This window comes from Peromyscus eremicus, chromosome 4, assembly GCF_949786415.1.
Source record: "Peromyscus eremicus chromosome 4, PerEre_H2_v1, whole genome shotgun sequence".
Classification (NCBI taxonomy): Eukaryota; Metazoa; Chordata; class Mammalia; order Rodentia; family Cricetidae; genus Peromyscus; species Peromyscus eremicus.
In genome coordinates, this window is record NC_081419.1 from 14186000 (window position 1) to 14209617 (window position 23618).

The 23618-nt window shown below is 41.9% G+C and overlaps 1 protein-coding gene across 6 annotated transcripts in view; it reads right to left on the reverse strand.

Annotated features, from left to right (window-relative positions):
• Ehmt1 (euchromatic histone lysine methyltransferase 1) overlaps positions 1 to 23618 on the reverse strand; it is a 135021-nt gene that overhangs the window by 51695 nt on the left and 59708 nt on the right. For 5 of the 6 annotated variants that reach the window (XM_059260251.1, XM_059260252.1, XM_059260249.1 and 2 more), the window contains exons 2-4: positions 14322 to 14388; positions 10433 to 10989; positions 4574 to 4745 (exon numbers count right to left, since the gene is read on the reverse strand). In XM_059260251.1, the coding sequence (XP_059116234.1) occupies positions 4574 to 4745; positions 10433 to 10989; positions 14322 to 14388 (796 nt within the window). The remainder of the gene's footprint in view (positions 1 to 4573; positions 4746 to 10432; positions 10990 to 14321; positions 14389 to 23618) is intronic. The other variant, XM_059260250.1, reaches the window with a different exon arrangement.

The window sequence follows — 23618 nt, forward strand, 5'->3', positions numbered from 1 at the left end:
GAGAGCTCCTTACAAGAAACCAACACGGGCTAGCGAATGGAACAGGTAAGATGAACCTTGGACATCCAGTCCAACCACAAGATCTGCAGAAAATGATGGGTCAAATCCAAAGCCTGGGGACATGCAGCTGTACAGTGTCCATGACTAGCCAAACCTAGGCTGACACAAGTAGTGAAATAATGGTAACAGTAAGGCCTAAAGATTCATAAGAGAGTTTACAAATTGCTATGGCTTGATTCTTTCTGGTTTGCTTGTTTTTAAGGCAAGGCCTCAGGTTCATCTTGAACTTGCAATCTTCCTGACTCAACTTCCTGAGTGCTGGGATTAAAGGCCTTGCCCCAACAAATACCCAGCTTCCAGTTTGGATCTTGAAGATCTCCAAAAGTCCTGTGTTAAAGGCTTAGTCTCTAGTACGGTGTTTTAAGAGGTGGTAAGCCCTTATGGAACCCATTGAGGTCCTCAAAACACTGAAGTTCATGACTTGCAATGAGACAGTGGATCCTAGAACACTTTCTCTTTCTTTTGTACTTCCCAGTCCCGAGGTAAACAGTTTTGTTCTGTCACACACTCCCAACCATGTGTCACTGCAGGCTCAAATTCAGCTAACTGCTGGAACAACAGGGGCCACTGACTATGGGCTGAAACTTTTAAAACTGTGAGCCAAATAAATTTTCTTTTTATGAACTGGTTATCTCAGTCGTTTGTTACAATGACAGAAAGTTGACTTACATATAAGCAAATACTTAAAAATAGATTGGGACAAGCTGGGCGGTGGTGGTACATGCCTTTGATCCCAGCACTTGGGAGACAGAGGCAGGAGGATCTTGGTGAGTTCAAGGCCATCCTGGTCTACAAAGTGAGTTCTAGGACAGCCAGGAATGTTGCACAAAGAAATGCTGCCAGGGGGAAAAAAAAACCAAACAAACAAACAAAAAAAAGATTGGGGCTCAGGAATGGGCTTAGTCAATAAAAATGCTTTCTAGGGAAGCATAAAGACCTGAGTTTGGATCCTCAGCACCCATGTAAGATGCTGAACACAGCAGTATGTGCCTGTAACTCTACTACTGGGAAGGCAAAGACAGGTGATCCTTCAGGCTTACTAGACAGCCAGCCTAACCAAATCAGTAAGCTCCAAGTTGAGGGAGAGACTTTAGATCAAAACTAAGGTAGAACAGGGGGCCACAGAGACCATGAGTTTTGAAATCCGAGGGCAGTGCTGACCCAGCACTGTGCTACGCTGGCCATTGCAGCAGGAGAGCTTCCACATAAGCCTCCATGATGGCATGGGCATAGAAGAACTGGCCTACCCCTCTCCTGAAGGAAGGCGGTCCCAGCACCCTGGACTGACCAAGTCAGCTATCACCCAGACCCACAAACAGGGCTTATGTTGGCACACCCCAACATCTATCTATCCCACCTATGATCTCCCAGAGTACATGAAGGGACCTGTCCTGCGGAACCATAGCCACAGGATCTCCATGACTCGGGGCAACAGCAGGATATTCAGTGAGGATTCAATATTAACAGACCAGGGCCAGGGCCTTGAACCAGACCAAAAACTCATTGCAAGGAACACTTGCAGGCTGGGTTGACCGGACAAAAAGGGTTTACTGGGTGACACACCATAGTTCCCAATGCAGAGGTGTTGGTGGCGGGAAAAGTGGAGGAGAAGTGGATTTTTTTGTTTCTTTTGTTTTTAATTAGAATTTTTTAAAATGTTCTTTTGGGGACAATGTTATGGGGGTAAGAGGCAGATATGGAGGGACTGGGAAATGAGCAGGATTGGGGTGCATAATGTACAATTCCCAAAGAATAAAAAATGATGTTAAAAAGATAAGGTAGAGAGAATGGAGAGATGGCTCAGTGTTTAAAAAGGACTCTTACTCCAACAGAGGATCCATGTTGGTTTCCAGAACCAACAGGTCAGCTAACAATCATCTGTAACTCCAGTTCCTTGAGATCCAATGCCCTCTTCTGTCCTCCTTGGGCACTGTATGCAGACACAGAAGTAGGCAAAACACTCATACACATGTAAATAAAATAGTAAAATATTTTTAAAAGGTAGAGGACAACTGAAAAAGAAACTCACTGTCAACCTCTATCCTCCACACATCTGATCACATACACAAACACACACTACACATACACATACAAATGGACAGCTTGATGGGAAAATGAAGTACTTCTTCCATCAAAAAAGGAACTAGTAGACTAAAAGGAGAAAAACGGCCTAACCCATAAGTATAGCCTCTGAGGACAATTTAGGGAAGAGTAACATTATAAATTTGGTCTATGACCCAAACCAGATCTGGAGAAACACTGGGCAAATTTATTAGCAGGTTCTATGAAACATCTACATTGTGCTCTCCTACCCCACAGTCAGAAAAGACAAAGAAGGCTGGGAATGTTGTAGATTCAAAGAAACTAGCAAGGCAAAGCAACCAAATGATTGTAGGACTGAATCCAGGACTAGGATTTGTATTAATAAGAAACTGGCAAAAGTTGAGCAACTAAGATTAGATAATAGTATCACAGTAAAACTGATTTACTGATTGTTTACTACACAGTACTTACTAAAAAAATGTCCTCACTTTTAGGGACAGTATACCATTATTTCCAGAAAAAAAAAACCAAGTAAGTATTTTGAGGTACAGGGCCGGAACTAACAGCTTATGTTAGTGTTTCAGAATAAAAAAATTTAAAAACATACATCCTAGGAAGGGTTAGCCTAATTAATTAGGCCTTTGGATACAAGCAATGAAAGATACACTGGAATCCTTTGTAGAATGCAAGTTAAGAACTTGTTGAAATCTGAAATCGCTTTAAAGTAAAAAGAATTAGTTGTTCATGGAGGTCCAAGCCTGCTATCTCCACACTCAGGAAGCTGAGGCCATAGGAAGAAGACTTCAGGGCCAGCCTGATATTTAGTGGGGAAAAGAAGAGGAAGGCAGAAATGGGGTTGGAAGAAGGTAGGAAAGGAAAGATAAAGGAAGGCAAGCACAAAAGGAAGGGAAAGAAGAAAAAGTACTTTAAAAGTGAAAAAAAGCGGGCTAGAAAGATGACTCAGGGGGCCAGGTAGTGGTGGTGCACACCTTTAATCCCAGCACTCTAGAGACAGAGGCAGCCAGATCTCTGAGTTCAAGGTCAGCCTGGGCTACAGGGTGAGTTCCAGGACAGCCAGGGCTGCACAGAGAAACTCTGTCTCAGAAAAACAATAACTACATAAAAGAAGATGACTCAGGGGTTTAAGTGTACTTGCTGCTCTGCAGAAGATCCAGGTTCAGTCCCCAGCACTTTATACAGCTGTTAAAACCATCAGTTCTAAGGAATCTAACACACTCTCTGGACTCCATGGGCATCAGGCATGCAAGGGGTGGTGCACAGATATATATGCAAGCAAACACACACACACACACACACACACACACACACACACACACACACACACGGGGAAGGGGGGACCAGTGGTCAAGTGACCTTTTCTAAAATCCTGCCAGGTCAACAACCCTCAGCACAACAAACCATTTCTAAATTAAAACTCACTACTGGTTCATGACAGAAGGAGTAGTTCATTTCCTCAGAAGAGCACTATATGCACATATGCTCCACAGACTAGTTTTAAAAAAAGTCCCCGTGGAGTCTGAGTCATGCAGAGACAAAGATGTAACCTATGAGGTCTCCTGTGGACCTCCTGTGCTAACCCATCTCCAATAAAATATTCTCGATACAGGACTGGAAAGATGGTTTAGCAGTTAGTAACATGTATACTTCTTGCAGAGGATCTGAGTTTGATTCACAGCATCCAGGTCAGATAACTCAAAACTGCCTATAATTCTAGTTCCAGTGGATCCAATCCCTCTTCTGACCTCCTTGGCCTCCCTTGTTCAGGTACACATATCCACACATAAATATACACATAGTTTTAAAAACTGAATAAAAGAAGCCAAGTGTGGTGGCACATTCCTTTATCCAATCTGGTCTACAGAGCTAGTTCCAGGACAGCCAGGGCTACAAAGAAAAACACTTGTCTACAAAAAAAAAATTAAAAATTAAATAAAAATATAGATAGCTAGCTAGATAGATAGATAGATAAATAGAAAGAAAGAAAGAAAGAAAGAAAGAAAGAAAGAAAGAAAGAAAGAAAGAAAGAAAGAAAGAAAGAAACCCCCAATAATGATCAAGTACTAGTCCATTCCTTCCCCTGACAAGGCACATAGTAAGCCCAGAGGAGTGACGAGAAAAGTTCACGGTTAAATAGCTGGTTACAAAGCTAGAGTCCAAGAACAGCTCTGTACCCTGGCCTGACATACCTTAGTGCTTCCCTTAGCACCTCACAGAATTCACAGTCTTCAACTCACATCTCATAAGACTTCAGTAAGAAGCACAATGTTCACCGTGAGATTGAAAGCAAGTCAGGAAAGCAAAACAGAAGCCATAAAGGTTGAGGGCAGAGGGCTTCTTAGCCATGCAGACCTATCACTCATTTCCAAAGTGGCCAGCATTAAACTGCCTGGAAACGAGGTGTGTGTGTGTGTGTGTGTGTGTGTGTGTGTGTGTGTGTTACTGCATTTACCTGTCTGGGACTTTGTGGTGGCCATGTAGCATTGGTTCTGAGGTAGCGACTGGTGGAGGGCTGGGAAGGTTGGTAAAAGCTGCTGTCGTCCACATTCAGAAATGTTTCTGTTGATATCCTCTTTTGGTTCCTTATGGTCTCGAACTTCTCTGTGGTCTTTGCTGGCTGCATGCTTCAAAACAAAGATAAGTAATTATAGTAACGGCAGAAGCAGATGGTGACTGAAATAACATGCATCCTAAAATCAATTCTTTTTCTCATTAATTGCCATTTACTGAAAGACAGGCCACGGTGGAAAAGGGTATAAAATCCAGAAATCCAGGGGTTGGGGATTTAGCTCAGCAAGGCCCTGGGTTCGGTCCCCAGCTCTGGGATTTAAAAAAAAAAAAAATCCACAAATCCCCATAGTACAACTATTAGCAAAGAAGGACCTAGCTCTCTCTAGAACACATGAGCAGAACACTCAGTCCTACTATCCTTTGCTAGGTGAAGAATCAGGTATGAGAGAGAGCTGATTTTGTAGTTTAAATATATCTCTGATAAACAAGTCATTCAATAATTTCCCTTTGCCTCTGTAGTGATGATTCCATCCCAGATGCCAACTGAGGAAAGGGAGGGAGGGGTGAAGAATCACCAAGTTTTCCTAAGGGTAAGTGATCTAAGATAATATATAGTCTTCACTGCTAAGGAATAGTGACTTGGAGGCACTTAGAATAAAAGCTACCAAAATTTGCCAGGCAACGGTGGTGCACACCTTTAATCCCAGCACTCAAGAGGCAGAGGCAGGTGGATCTCTCTGATTTCAAGACAGTGAACTCTAGGATTGCCTGGGCTAAACAGAGAAACCCTGTCTCAACAAACAACAATAATAACAACAACAAAAGAAGACTACCAAAATTCAAGGCTAGCTTGGGCTAGGCAGTGGAGCTACAGCTGTAAAGGTAGAGAAGGGAGCCATGTTAGCATACTGCTGCTATACCTGCAGGGGAGATAGAGACTGGGTTATAGGGAGACAAGGCTAGATCTCCTCTAGGCAGCCTTGTCTCTTAAAAGTGTTCTTAAAGTGGCAAGATCCAACAGTCTCAGGAATTGGTTGTCAATCTAGCTTCCTGCAAAGTAGTTACCTGTTATACCAATAACAAACTCCCAATACCTTACACCCTTGCCTTTACTCCAAACTGCCTGTACACCACTAAAATTCCCCTCTGTCTATGACCATAAACTCACCAATACTTTGGAGATAGTTTCATCTTTCAGTTTAAGCCACATACAATTCAGCTTGAACTAAATTTTATTGTGCAACAAGTGACTGCCTAAAAATGCATGGCATTCCAGGACAAGGCTTTCTCCAGCATATATGGTTTCGAAGAACATAGGAAATCCACATATAAAAGAATGAAGTACGCCAGGTGTGGTAGCATAGGACTTTAATGTGAGTTCTCAGGCTGACAAATCATTGCAGTCAGAACTCAACACTGAATTCCGTCAGTACTAGGAAAAAGCAGACAACAACCAACTCCTAAAGCATGTACAATTCTGACAGGAAAGACGCTGGAAAAGCTTTAAAAATCTAAGTCAAGTGAACAGTTCACAAATGACACTACCAAGAACACAGTCCCAAACATAAAATTGATAAACTGAATTCAATCAAATGAGACATCAAACTCAGTTCATCAAATGAAAAATCAGGCTGGGTATAGTGGCAAGCAACTGTAAGACTAGTAGTCAGGAGTCAGGGATAAGAGCTGCTGCACACCTTGGCAATTATATCCTTGGATACTTAACCCAGAAATAGAAAAAATTATATACACAAGACTGTAAGTAGTCACAACAGCTATAACTGAATAGCCTAAGACTGGACATACTAACTCAGGAGACAGAAGCAGAAGGATCACTGTTTTGAAGGAAACCAGGTCTACCAGATGACCAAGCTCAAGATAAGCCCTGGACACAAAAGGAAGAGTACGAGACAGGAGACAGGGACCATGAACAGACAAAGATGGGATCTGTTGTTTTGGGAAAGACATTAGAGCATGCCTCCTCCTAACTGACAAAGGGCTCTTAGCCAGAAATCCTGGAGCTAAGCATTTATTTCCATGGTAGAGGTCTTAGAGTGAAAACCGGCATTGAGTGTATAAAAGGGAGGGAAGGGAAGCAACAGAAATCTTAAAGCTAACAAAACACTTTATCATGAAAGAGCAAAAGATGTGAAAGGCATTTCTCTATCAACAACAGCACTGGCAAATGACCACTGAGAAGAGCCAAATCACACTGGCAGGTGGTAGGAAGTTCAAGTAAATCATGACAAGGCATGACACAGCTCATCAGACACTGAATAACAGCGGCAGCAGTATAAATGCTGGCAAGGACACTGGAAACCAGGCAGCTCCAACAATGACGATGCTCAGGAAGGAATGGAGCTTGCCACCAAACCTAATGACCTGAATTCAATCCCCAGAACCCACATTTGGAAGGACAGAGCCAAGTCCTGCAAGCTGACATCTGACTTGGACCACATGCATGCTATGGCACATGTGTACCATGTACATGCATAGTTGCACTCACTCATGTACAATAAATGAATAACTAAATAAAACATAGTTTTAAATGTTACTACTGAGAAGACTGAAAAAGGCAAATGTATATCTCAATACTATTTCTGAAGCTTCTGTTAATCATTAACTTTTAACTTTCTTGGGTTTTAACAAGTTTCAGGGTTTTTCCTTTTACTATAGCATTATTTTAATTGTACATAATAGGATTCATTATGATACTTACATACATGTATATAATGTATTCTAAGCATATTCACCTTTCATTACCCTCTCTCTCTCTCTCTCTCTAGAGTGTTTTTTTGGTTTGGGTTTTTTTGTGGCAAGGTCTCTCTATGTATCCCTAGCTGCCCTGCAATCGACACCCACCCGAGTGCTGAGATTAAATGTATACACCACCATGCCCAACTATCCTCTTTTTTTGTAAAGATTTATAATTAATTATATACAGGTGTGTTAGTTTGCATGCGAGTATGTGGAAATCAATGCAGGTGCCTGAGACATCAGAGGCATCAAAGTCCACGGAGCTGAAGTTACAGATAGTTGTGAGCCCCAGATATAAATGCTGGGAACCAAACTAAGGTCCTCTGAAGAGCAGTTGTAGAAGGCACAAGGTCCTTGTGCACATAGATGCACTAGGAAAACAGGAACATTAAACACGTAGGGATGTCTCTTAAAAGAAAGATATACATAACTTGTTTTCTACCCAGAAGGCTGGAAAAGGATGTGGTTAATGGCCTGTTGACCTCTATGCTATCTGTAGAGCCAGACCACCCCTGGTTCCCCAGATTCTTACATTTATCTTAGACTCTTCCTCCCTAGAGCTTTACCTGGATCATTATTTCTCAGTCAGTAGAACCCATCTTTATGGGAGATATCACATGTATTTTATGAATGGAGCAGAGGTGATTATAGCCTGGTAATCTTATATTTATCAAGCTATCCAAGCTGGGAATTGGGGGCTCCTAGGCCAAGTGACCAGCAGGTGTTCCATTAGGTTGAACCCACATGAATGCCTGGCAAGAGGACAAAACATCTGATGGCTATGGGACTCCATACTGCAAAGTTGGCTGATGGCAAGCAGCTCCACCCTACACCCAATGCAGCGACTACAGAACTACACATGGTACTTAGGCAGTCTGAGCCAGTACCACAAAGATAAAGACAAGCATTCTTGGAAAAACAAACATGAATAAGAGCTGCTGCAATACAAACAGAACTCCTGAGGAATCACAATTTCTAAGAGACCTACCCATGCATCCACCCATCCATCCTTCCATTAATCCATCTTTGTCTGTCTATCTATCTAGCTAGCTAGCTAGCTAGCTGTGTGTGTGTGTGTGTGTGTGTGTGTGTGTGTGTGTGTGTGTGTGTGTCTGTCTGTCTGTCTATTGTTTGGGGATATTTGTACACTGTGTGAAGATACATTGCTGTGATTGGCTTAATAAAGAGTTGACTGGCCAATGGCTAGGCAGGAGACATAGGTGGGACTTGCAGGCAGAGAGAAGAAGTAGGAGGAGATAACTGAGGCACAGAGGAGACACCAAGAAGGCATAGAAGGAGTTGGACATACAGAATGAAAGGTAAAAAGCCACATGGGTTAAGTTATAAGAGCTAGTTAGGAACAAGACTAAGCTATAGACCAAGTTATCCTAACTGATAAGAAGTCTCTGCATCATTATTTGTGAGCTGGCAGCCCAAAGAAAAATTCATCTACAGTCTAAATGTCAAAGGTTAATAACCCTAGATCTTGTTCCCCAATCACTTCTCCATCTGATTTTTTTTTTTTTTCAAACAGTGTCTCTTAACGCAACCTGGAGCTTACTGATTCAACTAGCCTGGCTTAGCCAGGTGGTGGTGTACACCTTTAATCCCAGCACTAAGGAGGCAGAGCCAGGTGGATCTCTGTGAGTTCGAGGCCAGCCTGGTCTAAGAGAGGTCCAGGATAGGCACCAAATCTACACAGAGAAACCCTGTCTTGGAAAAAATAAAAAATAAATAAAATAAAACAAAACAAACAAACAAAAACAAAAACAAAAAAAAGAACTCAACTAGCCTGGCCAGCCAGCATCCCCCAGGTCTCCTCCTATCTAGTGGCACTAGAATCATAGGAATGTGACACAGCATCCAGGATTTGTGTGGGTGCGAGGGATTTGAACCAGAGTGTTCACGCTTCCTCAGCAAGCACTTTGCTTACTAAGCCATCTCACTAGTCCCATAATCAGTATATTGTGTAGGATAAGAAGAAATATGAGTTAGGCATGGTGGCACATACCTACAATTCCAGAACTTGGAAGGTAGGAGCGGGAATATCAAAAATTCAAGTCTAAGCACTGCCTGGGCTAAGTGAGACCCTAATTCAAATGAAAACATAAATACATCACTTTTTTAAAAAATTAAAAACACACCGGGCAGTGGCAGCACACACCTATTTTTCCAGCATGCAGGAGGCTGAGGCAGGTGGATCTCTCTAAGTTTCTAGACTAGTATGGTCTACAGAGCAAGTTCCAGGACAGCCAGGGATACCCAGAGAAACCAACCCTGTCTCGAAGAAAAAACAAAAAACAAAACAGAACAAAAAATAGGTATTAAAATTTTAAAACATCAACATAAAGACCAGAATGAAAGGATTAAAGCATAGAGCAGGAAATAGAAAACAGGTAAGGTACACTACACAAGGACACAAAATCCATAATACAGTGCTCACAGACAAGGGATTCTATGGGAAGGAAATTAACAACCACACATTATGCACTCATTACATGTTTCTGGAGCTGACATCGAAAACCCACAGACTGGCAGTCTTGGTGAAAGGTTCCAAGAATGAAGCCCTAAAGGCTACAAAGAAAACAGCAAATGATCTGCACATAAAGGGCACTAGAAATCATAAGGGAATATGATCATGAATGTAGAATCCACCAAAGCTAAATCCACAACAGGAAACAGTAAAGTAACAGTATTGCAGACATTTTGAAAACATACATCAAATACATGCCATGAAAAACAGATTGAAACTAAGTCCAGCTGGCTGAGTATTATAGGGAAGTACAGCTCTCTCTCTTTCAGTGTTAAAGTGCAGAACTCATATCGCTATCAGTAATCCTGAGAATTACTGAATCACAGAGCAAAAAGAAGCCTTCAGGAAAAATCTTAAAAGAAAGGCTGATGTGCTATCATGTGACTTGGTTACTCATATGTCTATTGATGACCACTGCCATTAACTGGCTTTCCCTTGTATTGCTTGCTTGAAAGTCTATCTGTTCTCATTAATGCAAAAGAGAAGACAGAAAAGAAGACAGAAAATTACCAGGCCCAGGATGGACTTCGGCATGGTCTTGCGTGCCCTGTGAACCCTGACATCAGTGCCCGAGGCTGTAGGCTTCCTGTCCTCTGTGTCTGCACTCCCTTCCCCAGGCACAGCAGGTGCTGTGGTTGGTGTCTGAGGAAGTGCACTTGGAGTCCTGCATTTACTGGCCCCTCCAGGAAGAGTTTTTGCCGCATGACCAGGAAGCGAGGAGGCTAGAGTGTTGGGAGTCCTCAAGGGCTGCCCCTGCAGGGCTGGTTTATTTAAGAAATATCCATTGCTGCCAAGGACGGAAGTCTGCATGAAGTCGTCAGCTGTGACATGGTTTTGCTTTCCCACTTCTGTGTCTCTTTCTGAAAGACCATTTTCGGCCACTCGAGATGCTCTGTTGGTACCTTCCGGTGGACTAGCTCTTGTGCTCTCCTGAGTATGTTTGGGTGCATTTGGATGGCTGGTGTCACCACTCTTTTCACAAGACCCATTGGTTTCTCCATCTGCAGCCATGGGAGTCTCTCCTGTCTGTTTCTCCGTGGAACCTTCATCAGCAGCCATAGGTGTATCTGTGAACAGAGAAAGGAGTGTCACAGCTGCTGGCACCCATCAATCCACAGAACTAATAGCAAAAATTACAATTTATTTGGCCAGCATAAACAAAGTAGTCTACAGTGCTAGCATGTAGCTAGTGGGAAAACTCTTGCCTAACATGTGCAAGGCCCTGGGTTCAATTCTCAACCAAAAAAAAAAAAAAAAAACCACACCTGTCTATAAAAATCATTTCCTATAAAAACCAACACTTATTCTAATAATAAAACATTAACTTTTGTTTAAGTTTGAGAAGTCAGTCTATTTTTAAAAAGCCTGTATGTTGGAGATTTAAAAAGGGGTGGGTTCTGGAATTAAGAGCATTTATTGTTCTTACAGAGTACCTAAATTTGGTTTGCAGCACTCACACTGGGCAGTTCCTAACCACTTTTAACTCCAAGTCCAAGGGATCTGTTTGGTTGGAACCTATAGCTCGCCCCTGCACATCCAGAAAGCCCCATTCCCCACTCCTCAACCCTGCCTACTCAGACAGTCTTCAAACAAAGGAAAGCCGCCAAAAAGCCCAGTTCCCCATTCCTGGAATTTGGACTATTGCAACTTCCTCTCCTGTTGCCCCCAGCAGCCCAAATCCCTGTTCAACTGCTCAGTTTTTGACCACACTTAGGCACAAGTCCAGCTTGTGGCGAACATGTCATCACCCCTCATCTACAACCTATAAAGTCTCCCTGCTTTAGTTCAGGCATGCGGCTTCTCTGGCCCCGGTCTCTGGGACTGGCAACAACACCCAGGAGTTTCTTTGCTCAAATAAATCTGTTGTTTGTTACACTTTTCCAATTCAGCTTGATCTGGCCTACTGAGTTGGTGGAGAAACTTACTGAGGAAGAGGGGTGCAGAAAAATCTATAAGGATCCAATTCCCTCTTCTGGCCTCTGAGGCCACCTGTGCTTATGCCCACATATCTACACTTAGATACACATACACATAATTAAAAATAATTTAAAAAAAAAAAAAGAGTTGCTTCAGAAGCAGCATCACAGAAGCACAAAGCAAAGCTGGAGGGAAGGGGATCACATTCAGTATGTTTTGGATCTTCTCTTATAAGTCCAGACTCCTCTGGCTATTCATTCTATTATGTCCAGGAGAGTAAGAACTTAAGTTTTCTCCAAGAAGACCTACCAAGGGGTTGATGCAGACTCATGATCACAACCCTGGAGACAGGAGGCACTCTAATGGAATGCAAGGTTACCCCTTGACACCCTGTCCTCAGCTCTCCTTTTCACTGCCCCTATCACCTAACACATGGGTTTATCATTTACCATTAGTTATCTGCCCTTCCCAAGAATGCAAGTTCTAAAACAGCAGAGACTGCCACTCCTTTTCTTCTCAGCACACAAACAAGGCCAGGGAGTAACATATGCAATACATCCTTTCAGAATGAACAAACAGGCATTAGTAACTTTTTAAACCCTTAACAAAAAAAAATATGTAAAAACTTTCCTTAACTTGGGAGTTATACAGCATCTTCTGGAGCCAATGCATACTCAGTCAGAAATGTTAATTCCAAGTCAACAGAAATAGCACAGAGATCCATTAAAGCTTCTAATGTTTGGCACATAAAGAAGGGGTTGAGTGACAGCACTAATAAGAGAAAGAAATGCAAAAGCAGTGGTGCAGAGGCTGCTTTCACCTTATCTGATCAAGACACAGCACAAAGTCAGACTGCTGTTTTCAGAGTTAAGTGGCATGGCTGGACTGTAGCTCAGTGGTAAAGTACTCGTCCAGAATATGAAATTGCCTGGATTGATTCCAAGTACTGCCAAAACAAAGAAAAAGAGAAAGAAAAACCCTACAAAAAGAATGTCATTCTCTATACCAATATTAACTTAGAAATGTAAGAAGAAAGTCAGGCATGGTAGTGTACATATTTAATCCCAGCACTCAGGAGGCTAAGGTCAGCCTGGTCTATATAGAGTCCCAGGACAGCCAGAGCTGCATTGTGTGTGTGTGTGTGTGTGTGTGTGTATGAAGAAAAAAATTGGATACTTATAAAAGGAAGAAAACTACAAAGAATACTTTTTTAAAGCCAAATTACTTAATGCCTATGTACAGAGGAAAACATTTAGAGAGAATATTCTGGAACCAGGTAACAAAATAACAAAGCTACGAAGTCCCCTCAAATTTAGAAATTCAGTGATATTTTAATCAGAATTCCAATTAACATATTAAAGAACTCTATGACTTAAGCTAAAATATAACAAAGAAAGTTAACTTTTCAAAAATGGTAAAGTATGCCATGTAAATGAATAGTAAAAGCAAGGAAAACAAGCTCCCTACAGAGAAGACTCACAAGGCAGCCTAAGTCCACAGCATGGACAGTAGAGACAGAGCACTGAGGACAAAGGTCCATTTTCCACAGGCCTGTCTGGGTGCAGCTGAGGGTACACTGTAGTCCACTGTGTAAGCCTCAGCCAGCCTGTGACATTTAGAAGTCCTGCTGTTTTGCACAATGTTCACAGAAAAAATGTAGAGAAACAGTGGTGCATAAACCATCACAAAGTGCATGAATGAACGTGGAGTTAAAGGGTTATAATACAATTACAATTCAGGTGCTTTTTTGTTATAGTATAAAAAATTGGGTTGTGTTGCTAGGGAAAAGGCTCAGTCAGCAGTTAAGATGACTAAGGCTCTTCCAAAAGACCTAGGTTCAATTCCCAGGACCTACATAGCAACTCAAAACTGACTGTAACTCCAGTCCCAGAGTATTTAACATCTTCTTCTGGCCTCCATGGAACTGTACACACATGAACAAAGATATACATTCAGGAAAGCACTCACATAAAGTGAAAATAAATATCAAAAAAAAATTTTAATTGTTTCAAAAAGAAATTGGACTATATAGACCGGGCTAGCCTCAAATTCACAGACATCAACTTGCCTCTTGCTGTGGGATGTTCTGTATGCTGTGAATGTGTTGCTCTGATTGGTTGGTAAATAAATGTAATAAAGACACTACAATTGTTAGTGTGATTACTCACTTTTTTTCACTTGCAGTTTTAAAACAAGGATACACAAGATATTTGATTTCCATATTTTGTTAAGGTTTTCCTTGTCTGGCAGATCTTTTGCAAGTGCTTCTGTGTGTGTGTGTGTGTGTGTGTGTGTGTGTGTGTGTGTGTGTGCGCGCGCGCGCGCGCGCGCGCGCGCATACCTCTCTATTCAGGAATGGGAGAGATAAAAAAATTACACTGTTATCCTAGGTAAATTCCAAGAAAGTCAAAAGGCAGGGAGAGATAGTAAGAAGAGTGCATGCAGCAAAGCCCCCTCTCCTGTTGGGTGAACTGGCCCTTACCTTCCCTTAGCAGCTCAGTTTTCATGCAGCAATCCTGCTTAGTCTCTTGCTTGGCCAGAACTGCCTGCTGGAGAGGAAGAAAAAAAGACAATAGGCATCAACCAGGATACATCAGGGGCATCTTCAAATCAAATAAGTTATAAAAGTCATCATCTTTCCAAATAGGGGTTACTAGCCCATGGATTAGCACAATCACATCCAGGAAGAGGACTGGCATTCAGAAAACAGTCCACAAAACAGTATACCTAGTTTGCCAGTACTGAACAGCATTCTTAAGAATGTGTTTATTATATCCTGCTTACATAGGTAGAAATCTGAAATGCTTTGACTCTATTACAGCAATTCACTTTAATATCGCATCTGTTAACTCTTTCATTTCCTTTAAAATGAATTTTGTTAACTCTTTTTAAGTATTTCAAGTACCTGACAGCTACAAAAAAGTTACAGAAAGCATGGGGTTAAAAGTATGTGCTGCTATTGGAGGAGGCATGTCCCGGGAGGCTAAAGACCCCACACCATTTTCAGTTCATCCTCTATCTACTTTGTGCTTGTGGTTCAAGATGTGAGTTCTCAGCAGCCTTTCCCAGCTGCCTTGCCTGTCTGTTGTCTCAGTCCTGTCTTTACAGACTTGAACCCTCTGCAACTGTTTAAAAAAAAAAAAAAAAAAAAGTGAGCCGGGTGGTGGTGGCACACGCCTTTAATCCCAGCACTGGGGAGGCAGAGGCAGGCGGATCTTTGTGAGTTCGAGGCCAGCCTGGTCTACAGAATGAGATCCAGGAAAGGCTCAAAGCTACACAGAGAAACCCTGTCTTCTAGGACTGGAGTTAAGCTCAAGCGCCCCATGACGTGGCTTATAGCTGCTCTAAGTCCAGCTCCAGGGGAATCCAATGCCCTCTTCTGGACACCAACGATAATACACTCAATTTTTTGTTGTTTTTTGTTTTTTTGTTTTTCAAGATAATACACATAACCATATACAGCCAAACACATATATACATAATTTAAAAACAATACATCTGGCACAGTGGCATACATTTTTTTTTTTTTTTTTTTTTTTGGTTTTTCGAGACAGGGTTTCTCTGTGTAGCTTTGCACCTTTCCTGGAACTCACTTGGTAGCCCAGGCTGGCCTCGAACTCACAGAAATCCGCCTGTCTCTGCCTCCCGAGTGCTGGGATTAAAGGCGTGCGCCACCACCGCCCAGCTGGCATACATTTTTAATCCCAGCACTCAAAAGGGCCACCCTTGAGTTCAAGGCCACCCTTGTCTATACAGCAAGTTCCAGGCCAGCCAGGGTTACATAGTGAAACACTCTAAAAATAATAATTTTTTTAAGTTACAGAAATACGTAAATAAGAAAATTCAATTAGACACTTAAATCACTATGTATTTGAGATTAAGTATCTACCACGTGGAGGAATATATTATAGTTCCAAGGCCTTAAAACACCAAAATCCCACACACCTCCTGGAGCTTCAAGCTACAAAAACTTCCAACTTGTAGACCTTAAAGGCATGACCCTCACCATACATCTGATAACCTTTGGAGAACTCCAAAGACTCCAAAAGCTTTTTCAGAGCAACCTCAATAAACCTTCAGCTCACTGGAATTTCTACTTTACCCTGAAGTTCCCAAAAGCAAGGTCATGCTCTTCTTTGCACCCAAAGTCAAATGCCCCATCCCTCTTCCCTAGAAACAAGCATTTGCCATCAACTAGTGCTTCCCAAATAATCCTCTTTAAAGAACTAGTTATCCCCATTAAAAGACAGGAGCAGGACATCACTTTCTCCTGATCCCAGGCTAGTCCATCCCTCTTCCCAGAAGGACCTAACAGTGGTTTTCAGTGTAGTCTAAAGACACTAAGACCAGGTTTCTTAGGTGTTTGCATAGTCACTCAGGGAAGGGGTCCTGCTGGAACTTGCTGTACCTGCTCCTGACCTACAGGGAAACCATGGATACTGATAATCATCTTTGTCAATCATTTGGAGTGAAAGTCAGTCAGGACCACTGAGTATATATCCAGTCCCAGACACATAGACAATTTCAGTAGGCACTGTTCCACACCATCAAGCTCAACTCGGAGTTCTGAGACCAGACAAACTAAATGTGGTTTTACATCTTCAAAGACTGGTGAACAGTGACAGTGATACAAAAGACTACATGTGACACAAACCTTAACACTGAGGCAAAACCATCTCTAATTCTTTTAAAGAAAAAGCTCACAAACCCCCTTGTGATGGTTAATACTGATTAACTTGACAGGATCTAAAAATCACCAGAAACAAACTTCTGGACATGTCTACAAGGGATTTTCTAGACTAGGTTAACTGAGGTGGTGTGACAGTTACCTTGAATCATCAATTTGTCACAACCTAGAATCATAAGAGAAGAGAGCCTAAATGTGGAATTGTCTACATTGGGTTAGTGTTGGAATGTGGTCCAAGAATGGAGTCATACGAAGGGAACTCTTGAGTGCTTATGAGAAAACTCCAATAAAACAAGGCAAGAGTCTTGTGACCTCAGTTTCTTCAAAACACAAAACTGTTCTTGGAATGTGCTGTTGTGTCCCTCGCAGGTATAGTTAGATAAGAGTGAGTTTACTTTAATTTATTCATTACAGCTGGCTATTATTATTTGTTTATATGCCTCTATGAAAAAAAAAAAAACATGGTTTAGCCACATGTGGTTTGTCTTTGTAATTGACCACCTTACTCTTGTGATTCTTCTTAACCCTCAAGAGTATAAATTGTCTGATGCTCTGAATAAAGTTACTGCATAAGACTTTAGACTTTAGTCTGCCTCATTTTTTAGGCTCCACTCCCCCAGGTCCTACCACCAGCAGAGCAGTAAACAGGTTGGTGGGTGAAGAACTGTCATAGTTAACAGATATGGAAAGACACAACCTAATGTGGGCAGCACCATTCCTTAGGCAGAGGTCCTAAGCTGTGTAAGAGTAGAAAAATAGAGCTTAGTGCAAGCAAGCACGTATGTATACTTTCATTTCTCTCTGCTCTTCAATGTGGATGTGATGTGAGTAGCTGCTTCTTTCCTGTCTTCACTCCCAAAATAATGGACTGTAACCCAGAATTGTTAGTTAAAATAAACACTGTTTCTCCTAAGTTGCTTTCTCGCCGGGGAATTTTATCACAGCAACAGAAATGAAACTAGAACAGGTGGGAAGGTAAGATTCTGTGAGTTGAAATCCTTGGCTGAAGAAAAAGAAAAGCAGCAGAGCAGCAGCATTCTTCTCTCTGCTTCTTGACTGACTACAGTATGAGCAGCACCTCAGCCTCCACCCACCACTACTGTCCTACTATGCAGGCTGTGTCCTCAAACTGTGGGTCAGACTAAAGCCTTGCTTCCTTCAGTTGGTTCTGTCAGGCACTCTGTCCTAACAGTACATAAAGTAACTATACACTCCTGCTCCTGCTGGAGGAGAAGAAGCAAAGGCAATACTTTGGCAAACACGCCCAGGTCTAGTTGGCACCCTTTGTCCCTTTACCCTGTCTTGTTTTCCATCTGTCTGTCTCACCATTTGGTTCCATGAGACAGCAATGGTCTTGTACCTCTAGCATGTCCACAATGACCAGCAGGAAGGAGGAGGAAAAGTTGGCAGGGATTTCCCAAGAGTCAGCAGAGGTATCCTTCAAGCCTCTACCTCAACTTGTATATCTGCTCTCCAGAGTTGATGGCACTCTAGGAATAGCCCAGTTACACAATCAGTACCCACTGAGTGGTCTAGATATGTAAGCACCCGCTGCTCTAAAAGACTCACTGTTAAAGGGTTATTCTCTCACTTGTGCATTACTGAGACATGATAAAATCAGGAGGGGTTTGATCTAATCAACAATTAAGTTCAGAGGTACGGCATACTGGGAAGAACTGGGTAACTTAATGCATATATGAAAGGATACAGTGTCTCCAACCTTTTCCTGACTCTTTGCTTGGTGGCTGCCATGAGGGGAGCAAGCACAGATATGCAATGTCCACGAAGGTAGTGCTGAAGAATGACAATCACATCACAAGAGCACAGCAATGCCTGGAAAACTCCTGCTGCTAAAGTCTAGACACTTGCAGCATCAAAAGAGAAGGATCATACCCCTCTAACACAATGATGATGGGCAAGCTCATATAAATACTAAATAAATTAATGGGTAAAACGCAAATCAAGGCAAAGTTCTTCATAGTAAATGTCAACCAGTGAATACAAACAGAAGATGGGAGTTAAAAGTTACGTCCTTACAACACCAACAAAGTCACCATTTTACCAAAATCACCATACTGGTTCAGATCTGATGCATTAATGAAAATTAAAACTATTAAATCAAAGTTTGGTCTTAAAAAAAAAAAAACAACAAGGTATAACCCAGGTAAAATGGCCCACACCTATGATTTCAACATTTTAAAAAAAAGCAAAATTTATTTTGAGTTAAAGGGAAACCTGGCTCATAGCAAGACTCTCTGTTTCTCCAGGGAAAAAAAAGAAAGGGAGGAAGGAAAGAAGGAAGAAAAGGAAACCAAACTCAAGAGTGTTCTCACCATCTCAAAGCATTCTTTTTTGTTTTGTTTTTATTTTTTTGAGACAGGATTTCTCTGTGTAGCTCTGGCTGTCCTGGAACTCGTTCTGTAGACCAGGCTGGCCTCGAACTCACGGAGATCCTCCTGACTCTGCCTTTCCATTGCTGAGATTAAAGGGGTGCGCCACAACTGCTGCCACCATCACCTACTCAAAGCATTCTTAATCACAATGAAAACTGTAGTAGAATATTATTTTAAGGTGTGTTACTTTTGTTTATGTTTATATGCAGCTGTGTTACTGTGCCTGTCTAAAACACTGATGGTCTAATAAAGAAGCAAATAACCAATAGTAAGGCAGAAAGGATAGGCAGGGCTGACAGGTAGAGAAGATAATATAGAAGGAGAAATCTGGGAGGAGGAAGAGGAAAAGAGATGGAGTGAAGAAAGAACTAGCCAGAGAAGGAGGACAACCAACCAGCCAGCCACCCAGCTACACAGCAAGCCACATAGTAAGAGTAAGATTTACAGAAGTAAGAGAACAGGAAAAGCCCAAAGGCCCAAGATAGATGGGATAATTTAAGGAAATCTGGCAAGAAACTAAGCCAAGCTAAGGCCGGGCAATGGTAAGTAATAATAAGCCTCCGTGTGTGTGATTTATTTGAGAACTAGATGGCAGGCCCCTCAAAAAAGAGAAAAAATAAACACCATTTGAAAATAACACCAAAAACAAACAACAACAACAAAAACCTAAAGACAACTACCTCAACTATATGGAAAAACCAATCTTGACAAAGTCAGTACCTTACTTGATGAACTTAATGGACACAATTCACACACTTTTGCAGTTTCCTGCATGATGTTATAACCTGGAACCAATTACACAAAAATGCATGGCAAATTCAAACTGAGAAGCCCTATAGAAAACAGGTGGCCTATACTTGTCAAAACTGCTCATCTAGAAGCTGGAGAGGTGGCTCAGTAGCTAAGAGCACTGGTTGCTCTTCTGGAGGAGCCAGGTTTGATCCCAAAGGACCTGTGTTAAATTCCCAGTGCCCACGTGATAGCTCACAACAATCTGTAACTACAGTCCCAGGGGATCTGACACTCTCTTCTGGTCTCTGCAGGCACTGCACACACATGATACAAAGATGATAAATGTAAACAAAACAGGCATTGCATAAAATAAATAAGTAAACATTAGAAACATTTCTCTTTTTTTTTTTTTTTTTTTGTTTTTTGTTTTTTCCAGAGCTGATGACTAAACCCAGGGCCTTGCACTTGCTAGGCAAGTGCTCTACCACTTAGCTAAATCCCCAACCCCGAAACATTTCTTTTTACCACTATGGTATATGTGAGTATAGGCACACATGTGCATGGCACACAGACAGAGTTCAGAGGATAACTTTCAGAATTAAATTTTTCTCCTCTACAGTAGTATCCAGGAATACAACTCAGGTCATTAGGTTCATGCAGCAAGCACACTTACCGACTGAGTGATCAAACTGATACAGCCCTCTAAAGAGACCTTCCGGAGATATTTCTAACCCTAAAACATTGCTTTCCTTTTCTTGCTTTCTTTTTAACATTTATTGTGTGTGTCTGTTTGTGTGGTGCATGCATGCCTTCAGAAATCAGAGGACAACTTGAAGGAGTCAGTTCTCTCCTTCTATCGTGTGGGTACCAGGGACTGATTGTTTTTAAATAAAGACAACATATACATAGCATTTCAATTGAATGAACTTTCCTCATGAATGACAGAAAAGTTACAAGTACCTATTTATCAAGTCTAACATAAAACAACTTTGCATCAAATACAATTTGTTAAAATACAGTTAACCTAAATTTCACAACAGATTCAAGATGCTTTTTAAAAAGATACTTTTCTATATTAGGCAGTATATATCATTAAACTAAAATTTTCCATAAATTATTAACTTCAAATTTATTAAAGGGCCAATTGCTACTTTTCCAGGAAGATGACCAAGCACTCCTGACATTTAACTGCCTGCTCCTGCATTCCTTCATTGTATCTGCACATCACGCACATCTGACTTCACCTAACAAACAGGACATCTTCCTGCACAGAGGGAAAGCCAGGGTACCCCTTCAGGTAAAGCTCCCCATGTCAGCTTCCTGGCTACTTGCCCATCTATTTCTGCCAAACTGCTGATTTTGGATTTTACTTTAAAAAAAAAAAAAAAAAAAGGTCTAAGGAAGAGAAAAATAGAAACTGAGATGCTGCCTTTTGCAAGATTCCTAAAGTTCAAACAAAAACAAACAAGGAGTAGATGGGCTTAGGATAATGTGTATTAAATTTACTCAGAGACAAGTCTATAAAAATACTAGTATTTAAATAACTCCCACCACCACCACTCCCCCCCACCACACATTTTTTGCATTTCTGTTTTGTTTTCGAGGCAGGGTCTTACCATGTAGCCCAGGGCTGGCCTCATACTTACAATCCTACTTCCTCAGCTTCCCAAATACCAGAATTAAAGTGTCTCCATTGTATTTGGCTTAATATCTGGCTTAACGTTGTAAACTACAATTTTACAGACAGGGAAGAACAACGGTCTTTGGTATACCCCAAAGAGAAGACAGCTGCTCTGCAGCTATCAGGGAACCTGACACCAAAATAGGGACTTGGACTGATGCAAGTTCCAAACACAAAGTACCCTGACCAACTGCAACTAAGCCTCCAAAGAACACTGCCCTAGCTGCTCTACCTTAATAAAACACAGCTCTGACACCCTCCAAGGTTGGCTGTCACAGAAGAACTAACACCCTGAGAAGGTGACAACTGATCCTGCTGTCCACAGTACACTATGGCATTTTGTAATCTGCCTTGTCAACAGTCCATTAGAGACAAGAACTCAACTTCTGCAAAAACTCATCTAGAAGAGTAGTTCCTGTGAGAAAGAGTCTTTTTGATCAAAGATGAGTAGCCCACCAAAGAGTTAGTAGTCTATGAAACTCTCCCTGCCTGTACACCCAACCCTCACTCCACACCAGGCATTCCTGAAATTTGGTTCTATCATGCCCTTTTTCCTTTTGCGCTGATTATGAATTAGTCAATCACATCATATTGTGAGGTGGAGCTCCCACAAATGGACTGAGACACAGTCACTGGCCTGCATTAGGACAAAAGCTAAGTGAAATCTCCAACTCCTGTGCACTTGCTCACCAGGTTTGGATTGTTGGGTACCCTTTGCAAAAGCAAAATTATCTTGCCAAGTTACTTTCACCTTGTTGATGTGTCTCTTTGTGTGACACCAGGAATATTCTAATATTCTTTTCCAACATCCCTTCAAATGCAATCATTTTATTCCTTCAATGCCTTAATCTACCACAGCATAACCTGCCTATAAACTGAGTATTTTGTCAGCCAACTAATAACAGTAGTTCTTGGGGGGTAGGGTTAGTAAAAGTTTCCTGATTCTGCACAGAATCTCCGATGATTACTAAAAAGCTGAAGAGAGCCCAGCAGTGGGGGCCCACAACTTTAATGCCAGCTCTTGGGAGGCAGAGGCAGTTAGATCTCTGTGAGTTCGAGGCCAGTCTAGTCTACAGCTTGAGTTCCAGGAGAGGCTCCAAAGCTAGAGAGAGAAACCCTGTCTTGAAAAACAAAACAAAACAAAAAACAAAAACAAACAAAAAAGGCTGGAGAGAAGCAAAAGAAGGACTTGGTCATAAGCTAGGCCAGCACAGCAGCCACATCCTCTCTACTGGCCAGGCTGAGAAAGCCACAAACAGACGATGTCCAAGCAGAACAGGTTAGAAAGGTGACTAAAAGGCTGGCTGAGCCTGCTTTCTGTAAGACACATGAATGGCCTGAGTAGAAATATCTTCTTGCCATTCTCATTGGCCCTACCAAGAACATAGTATACAACCCAAAAGAAGAATTTCTCATCTCAGTATCACCGTTTTAACCACAAAAAAATATCCTTACATGAAGGTAAAACTAAAATCCTACCAGGTGTGGTGGTGCACACCTTTAATCCCAGCACCCAGGAAGCAGAGAGGCAGGAGGATCTCTGTGAGTTCCAAGCCACCCAGGGCTAAACAGTGAGACCTCTCAAACAGACAGAAATGTAAAATCCTTGAAGTTACTGAAATTTAAATGGCTTCAAGGTCTTCAAAACAGTGGGAATGGGGGAGGTCAGCCCCCACTGTGCCCTCCCTTGAAGGAAGACTGGAACCAAGACAATGATGGGTTGATAATGACCCATCCTGACCAGGATCACATCTTTTTTTTTTTTTTTTTTTTTTTTTTTTTTTTTTTTTTTTCGGTTTTTTGAGACAGGGTTTCTCTGTGTAGCTTTGCACCTTTCCTGAAACTCACTTGGTAGTCCAGGCTGGCCTCGAACTCACAGAGATCCACCTGGCTCTGCCTCCCGAGTGCTGGGATTAAAGGCGTGATCCTGGCCGGGCGGTGGTGGATTATCCATATCTTGACTGCTGAATTATCCATATCTCTTGCCTTCTTAAACTTTCACACTCATTTTAGGACCCTGGGTCACTAGATCTCTTCCCAGTTTGGCCACATTGAATTGTTTTTCCCTGTTTTCACTATCAGCTTGGCTCTTCTACAAGAACGGCAAAAGCTAGCTTGTGAGAAAGGCCAGGGGCACAGGCTCTAGCCTGACTCCAGTAACGGTTCTAAAACTAACTCTGTCCCAAGGGCAGATCCCTCCGGTACTAGGAGTTCCTGCTCCGTAATCCACAGAGCTCAACCACAGCACATGGGTTCAAAATCCTGCTGTTTCACAGATTCAACTCT